Genomic DNA, 7,766 nt, shown 5'->3' with positions numbered 1-7,766 from the left:
ATGCAGTATTGCGAATAAGTTAAGACTGAAGGGCATTGTTAGGCATGACACAAAGCGGTCCCTCTTCAACCTTTTATTCACAATACAGCTTAGCCTCTTGTACCTTATTGGTTACCTACACATACCGAAATAAATTATCTTTTACATTATTTATTACACTCAAAGGGCTCGTGGGGGTCATTTACCCATCAAATGTTTTTTAGAGTTCTTGTCTGGTTTCAGTAAAATGATATAACATTTAGGAATAAATATGCAAAATAACATTCCATACGTGGAGGCTAAAATGGCAAATATCTCCACTGCCACAGTAAATTTTCCAGGAGAACTAACATAAGCTGGTATAAAAGCAATCCAAACAGCACAGAATATGAGCATACTGAATGTGATGAATTTGGCTTCATTAAAATTATCCGGGAGTTTTCGAGCAAGAAAAGCCAAAAAGAAACATAGAATAGCAAGCAGTCCTATATAACCTAACACAGCCCAGAAACCAATGACTGATCCCACATTACACTCTAGAATTATCTTTTCTTTGAAGTACTTGAGATTTTTAAATGGAAAAGGGGGTGATATTGTTAACCAAAGTACACAAATAAGCACTTGTATAAGAGTAAAGGCAAAAACACTGAGTCTTTGTTGAGGAGGCCCAAACCATTTCATTACATTACTCCCTGGAAGTGTAGCCCTAAAGGCCATTAACACTACTATTGTTTTTCCCAGAACACAGGAGATACAGAGGACAAAAGTGATGCCAAATGCTGTGTGACGTAACATACAGGACCACTCAGTGGGCCGACCAATGAAGGTAAGTGAACAGAGAAAACACAACATCAGTGAAAACAGGAGCAAAAAGCTTAGTTCTGTGTTGTTGGCTTTCACTATTGGGGTATTTTTATATCTGAAAAATATGACTGCAATTAGAATTGTTATAAATGCACCAACAACTGAAATAGTTGTGAGCAAAATTCCCATGATCTCCTCATAAGACAAAAATTCAGTTTCCTTCTTAACACATCCATCATTTTGTAGATTTGACCAGAAGTCTTGATGGCACCGCAGACATGTTACAGAATCTGTATGTAATGGACGTAATTATTAATAACAGTAATTGTAGTGTTTTCTGTCTTTATCTATCTATTTCTGTCTTTATATAGTGATTTAATTTTCACCTGTAGTGTTACTGATCTCTCCCTCTGTACATGGTATGCAGTCATAACAACATATAGGTTTTCCTTTCTTCACAGCTTTCCTAGTGCCAGGGGGACAGCTCTCGCTGCACACAGACACCGGTACCTGTGACAAAAATGTATTTTTTTTCCTTTGCCATTTACTTATAGAAAATGAAATTCTGAAAATAGATAAATAAATTGTTGTAAGTTTGTCTCTTTTTTTCCTCACCTTTGTGGAATTATTTGGCCATAAAATTGATGGCATATTGACAGCTAAACGATCTATCCCCAGAAAAGAAGCATCATAAAGCCCAACAGTAACAAATTCATAGTGTTGTTTCTTACTTGGTTGCCAATTTATTATCTCATATTTCGCCACTGGATCACCATTCTCATCAAAGTAAACCTCCTCACCATCTTTGGTTTTGAAATGTACCTTTTTCAGGTGCTTCAGAAACTGAAAAAAAAAGAAGACAAATTCACCATCTAAAGCAGTCACTAACTTAAATGTTTGACATGGCAAACAGTACATGTTTTTATCTCAACAAAATTATATATGTACAGTACATACAGTGCAAATACTGAATTGTTGAATATGTTGTGTCCATGTGTACAACCTTAGAGAATACTGAATTTTATATAGCAGTAGATATAAAATAGTGTTAACCCACTGTTGAAGGATCAGGCTGTTTCTTTGAGAAACATTTTTCCTTGCAGCCCAGAAGGTCATGGAGTGTATGAGCAACAGCATACACTCCTTTGTACACATTGCTGAAGATGGGCATAAGTGACATGTCTGTAAATAAATTTTGCACTTGAGACAGTTCCTCCTTGCCTGTACATGCAGTTGTGGACACAAAATCATTTTTGGTAGAGTATTTACACTGAAACAGGGCTTCCCAAAATTCAGTAAAAATTGCACCTCCTGAAGACTTCAGTGGCTTTATATCTAGAATGAATTCTTGCAGACCTGTCACTTTTGTTTTGGGTATAGCCAGACCAATTGCTCCTTGTAGAATGTGGTGCTTATCCATACTGGCAATGACTGAATCAGATATCCAGGCTTCAGTGCCTACCCACTGGTATCCAGTAATATTGTATTTAACAAATTTATGCAGCAGAACCTCCAAGTCCCAGTGAGCAAGAAATCCCACAATCACTCGTGAAGTGGAGCTTTTAATCTGCTCAATTATTCTCATTACTTTATCTTCAGGGTAGGTTCTAAAAAACGGGAGAGAATATTCCAAACAAATACCCATCTGTTCAGCCACCTTAGTAAAAGTGGCCATCCCACTGTTACCATAATCATCATCCGTTCTTAAGGCTCCCACCCAGGTCCAGCCAAAGTTTCTAACCAGTTCTGCCAGTGCTCTGCTCTGGTAGTGGTCACTTGCAATAGTTCGAAGAAATGATGGATATTTGACTTTGTCACTAAGGCATTCACAAGTGGCATAGTGACTGATCTAAGAGATTAATATATACAGAAGCAATATGGTATAACACATCCAGGATAATTACATGTTATTTATTTAAAATATAGATTACAATTAAAACATTTTATATAATTTTAAAAACACTAAATTGTGATAAATTGTAACATATAAAATTACCAATGGAAGCTTGAATGGTCCGATACCCTTTGATATCGCCATGCATGCTGAAGAAGTTGTGTCCCCAATAATGGCCTGCACTTCAGCGTGCTTTGTGCATGGCCCTTCAATAGACGTTTTCTCATACCCATTTGCAAGGGCCATAGCTGCTCGAACCCCAACCGCCACTGAGCCGCACGTGTCGTAGATCTTGTAGCCTAATGAGACCCCAGGTAGCAAAGTGGAACTGTTATTAATTTCCTCTATTGCGAAGAGCATGGACTGTGCGTACTGGAAGTCTCTGAAATTAAGACTTGATAAAAAAAAACAAAAAAAAAAAAAAACTATGATTTAATCAAATAACATATAGCACTTGTATTTACAAAATCTTTTATTATACCATTTCTCAGCTTTTACTTACCTGATGCACTTCAGTGGAGGTGGCATGATGGAATATGTCAGTTGCCTGACTTCCCAGCTGCTATGGAAAGAGAAAACCCCTCCAACTATGATGTCCCCATCTTTCCATAGCTCAGGGTGTACAGGCTCTCCTCGTAGAGTACAGACAGTTTCATTAGCTTTAGAGAAAGTCATGATGGCTATTACCATATGTAGTAGTGCAACCAGTGGCTCCATTCACCCATTTAATAGATACTATCATATGTCAATTGTGTCAGCTCTGACATTTTAGCTAATAGAAGGACTTTGAGGTTTTTATAGAGATCTTAAAATCTGCTGGGAAATTACATAGGTTGACCTCATTTGAAGGAGGTGCCACATTTGGACATGATCAGAGTACATTGCTGCACTTTTGTAAGCTATGGTTTTAGGTCAACACCCAGGCATGTGTCTGTGTGAATATTTTTTTTCTTTGCTATTTATTCATTTTTGAATATTATTTTACCTTTTTTAGCTGTTTAAGCACAACTGATGTATCATATGATCTGCAGGAAGTATCAGATTGCAAATTTGCATCATACTGTCAGGTTTCGGGTAAATGGAAGAGGCGAGGACTCAATGATGCAAAGTATGGGCTTTATTGGAAAATAAAATAAACAAAACAACCAAAACTACCCCGAGGGGGAAAAACAGTACAAGGCTTGGCAGGAACAAGGTAGGACAGGACACATCCAGGGAAATACGTTGACAAACTGGTGCAGGACTGCAAACAAAAGGAGAATAAGTAGGGAGCAAATGAGGCAGGTAATGAGGGAAACACAGGTGGGGCAAATTAACCAATAATCAGGAAACAAGATGAGTGGGGTCAAACAAAAACACAAGCACATGGCCAGCAATACAAAATCACAAGCCATGTGCTTGAACAAAACAAGACACGAACACAAAGCTAATAAGAAAACTCATAAGCTGCATGTTCACACAAAACAATGACATGAAAGCACACAGCCAGCAAAAAACAAGCTGCGTGCTACAAAGGTACAAGACAAAAACATAACATAACATGAGAACACACAGCCAAAAACATGAGCTGCATGCAACAACACAAGACAACAAGAAAAGAACAATCCACGTAACAGAAGAGCATACGGCCCAAGAAAACTCGAGACCGCAACAAGACAGAACATGGAGTGTGAGTGTCCGAACCCCAACACGATACTGAAACTCAACAAGACATGAGTGCCGGGATCCGAACACCACACTCCAACAAGAAACAAGGCACGCAGACAACATGAAAACAAGACATGGCGGGAGTGTCAGGGCTCTGCCACAAAACCACAAGAAAACTAGACCGAAGTCACAGAACCCTAACACATACAATACGGTTGAAAAGTTACATATACAGATCTGGCCATTTAAAATGCGCGCAGGAACGGAAGTGCTCTCGCGTGACACCGGTGTATTCTGAGGGATCCCAGAAAATGCTTTGACACAGGAAAGACATGGTCAGTAGGGGGCAGTCATGTAATGCACTGAACTGAAGCGGCAGCAAACACCGCTGCAAGCTAAAAGACTCGATTGTACGGTGACCTGGAGGGGACATCTTCGGTTCACTTATGTTTGTCGTGGCCACGACATATAAACTTGTGGGAATGTCATATTATGTCGTTGCCACGAGATATTAATTCGTGGGAACGTCATATTATGTCGTGGCCACGAGATCATTTTGTCGAGGTAACGAGTTCTTATATTGAGGGAACAACATGCATTTCTCGTGGCCACGAGTTTAATGCATAAACAAACCTGCATGACCATAGTAACCCAGGATTTTTTTATTTTGAGTTAAGAAATTATTAAGTTGGCTTGGGAAAGCCAACTTACTGAAATCCTATTTAAACTTATTAAGTTGGCTTGGGAAAGCCAACTTACTGAAATCCTATTTAAACTTATTATGTTGGCTTGGAGAGCCAACATACTGTTATGCTATTTAAACTTATTATTATTATGTTGGCTTGGAGAGCCAACATACTGTTATGCTATTTAAACTTATTATTATGTTGGCTTGGAGAGCCAACATACTGTTATGCTATTTAAACTTATTATTATGTTGGCTTGGAGAGCCAACATACTGTTATGCTATTTAAACTTATTATGTTGGCTTGGAGAGCCAACATACTGTTATGCTATTTAAACTTATTATTATGTTGGCTTGGAGAAGCCAACATATTGTTATGCTATTTAAACTTATTATGTTGGCTTGGAGAAGCCAACATATTGTTATGCTATTTAAACTTATTATTATTATTATTATTATTATTAAACTTCTTCTGAGACTAAAATTCTATACGCTACTCCTCCTACAGCTTTAAGGCTACAAGCCCCAAACTCGGCAGAGCCCTGGGCCCTGACCCCGAGTTTGTTGCTATATCTTTTTAGACTGATCAGACTTACAGTTGATTTATTATTAATTTTTTTACATTAAAAATTCCTAAAATTTCGCCCTCTAATGGAGCAATATTCCAGTATGGCAAGCCGTTTTAACCTAAAATCCACACAAGATCCTCTATGGCAAGCTGTTTTAGCCTAAAATATACTAAGCATTTCTTGTCGTACTGCCATTTTTACTAGCAACAATTCAATTAGAGAGCTCTAAGTGTTCTGGGCTGGCCCTTTTGCCCCAAGGCTGCCCGGTTTGGCTCTCCAAGCCAACATTTAAAGTTTGTCATCGAACTTTAGCTTCTAGTTATTATTATGTTGGCTTGGAGAAGCCAACATATTGTTATGCTATTTAAACTTATTATTATTATTATTATTATTAAAATTCTTCTGAGACTAAAATTCTATACGCTACTCCTCCTAGAGCTTTAAGGCTACAAGCCCCAAACTTGGCAGAGACCTGGGCCCTTGTCTCGAAAGTGTTGCTATATCTATTTGGACTGATCAGATTTACAGTTGATTTATTATTAATTTTTTTACATTAAAAATTCCTAAAATTTCGCCCTCTAATGGAGCAATACCTCTCCACTGAATGGAACTCTCCACTGAATGGAAATATGTCCCATAGATTTGAATGGGCTGAGAAAAAAAGCGCCCTCTAAAGGAGTAATTCCTCTCTACTCAACAGGAGATCGCTGAGCTCTGACCAACTTCCACTTTGACTTCGATGGAAAATGCAAATAAATAACGCCTTTAAAATTAAAATATTCCAGCGATTTAATTGTAAATACCCATTAGAACACATCAAGACCTGAATTCAGCTATTTGAGCTAATTTATTCAAAACTCTAAGCATTCCTTCACCGTGTACAGCTTCAGCACGTACTCTCTCTGTATATCTGCTCACAAACGACCTAATTTGCACGAATTAGAACGCCTTTAAAATTAAAATATTACAGCGATTTAACTCTAAATACCCATTACAACACATCAACAGCTAAATCAGTTTGTGATCTGTTTTATTTCAAAGTTGAAGTACTGTCTTCAGCAAATGTGTTACACAGACGAGCTTCACGGCTCGGAGCTAACCCGACTGAGAATTATACATGACTGAACGTCTTTTAAAAGCATTTAAATAAAAACACTCCAGCGATTGTACACTATAAATATAGAAGAATATTTTAAAGAGCTACATTGGGTGTAAATGAGCTATTTCAAACGTTTTACTAACGAACATGAGATGTATGGCTGCATTATCAGTCTGTCAACAAATACATCATTTGCACGTCTTTTAAAGGCATTTAAATAAAAACACTCCAGCGATTGCACACAATAAATATAGAAGAAAATTTTAAAGAGCCACATTGAATGCAAATGACCTGTTTCAAAGGTTTTTAAGGAACATAAGGCTGCATTATCAGTCTGTCAACAAAGAATTCATTTGCACGTCTTTTAAAGGTAATCAAATAAAAACATTCCAGCGATTGCACACAATAAATATAGAAGAATATTTTAAAGAGCTGCATTGAGTGCAAATGAGCTGTTTGCACTGCTCAGTTCTTCGTCTGCATCGTCAAAGACATCATTTGCACGTCTTTTAAAGGTATTTAAATACAAAAACTGCAGCGATTTAACACAATAATAGTATAGTAATATATTACAAAGGTTAAATGCTTGCTTATTTCTGCTTTTCGGCTCAACCGCACGGCAACGCGACGCGGCTTTGAAGCAGGCGCTCATCACATATTCTAGTATGGCAAGCCGTTTTAACCTAAAATCCACACACGATCCTCTATGGCAAGCTGTTTTAGCCTAAAATATACTAAGCATTTCTAGTCGTACTGCCATTTTTACTAGCAACAATTCAATTACAGAGCTCTAAGTGTTCTGGGCTGGCTCTTTTGACCGAAGGCTGCCCAATTTGGCTCTCCAAGCCAACATTTAAAGTTTGTCATCGAACTTTAGCTTCTAGTTATTATTAAAATTCTTCTGAGACTAAAATTCTATACGCTACTCCTCCTAGAGCTTTAAGGCTACAAGCCCCAAACTCGGCGGAGCCCTGGGCCCTGGTCACGAAAGTGTTGCTATATCTTTTTGGAATGATCAGACTTACAGTTGATTTAATATTAATTTTTTTACATGAAAAATTTCTATAGGATTTCAATGGGCTGAGAAAA

The 7,766-nt window shown here is 37.8% G+C and overlaps 1 protein-coding gene across 2 annotated transcripts; it reads right to left on the bottom strand.

Annotated features, from left to right (window-relative positions):
• Positions 1–177: 177 nt before the first annotated feature.
• On the bottom strand, positions 178–3,394 carry LOC141345907 (extracellular calcium-sensing receptor). Of its 2 annotated transcripts, none has more exons than XM_073850831.1 (6): positions 3,180–3,394; positions 2,780–3,071; positions 1,841–2,632; positions 1,399–1,626; positions 1,170–1,293; positions 178–1,073 (listed from the first exon to the last, which is right to left on the bottom strand). In XM_073850831.1, the coding sequence occupies exons 1-6, from the start codon at positions 3,392–3,394 to the stop codon at positions 178–180; spliced, it is 2,547 nt and encodes an 848-aa protein (XP_073706932.1). The 2 variants fall into 2 exon arrangements, with proteins under 2 accessions (XP_073706932.1, XP_073706933.1); XM_073850832.1 differs by having other exon boundaries at positions 1,399–1,667; positions 1,873–2,632; positions 3,180–3,325.
• Between the last annotated feature and the right edge of the window lie 4,372 nt (positions 3,395–7,766).

Source organism: Garra rufa, chromosome 11, assembly GCF_049309525.1.
Source record: "Garra rufa chromosome 11, GarRuf1.0, whole genome shotgun sequence".
Lineage (NCBI taxonomy): Eukaryota > Metazoa > Chordata > Actinopteri > Cypriniformes > Cyprinidae > Garra > Garra rufa.
The sequence above is the reverse complement of the archived record's forward strand: the minus strand, read 5'-3'. Positions and strand labels throughout refer to the sequence as shown.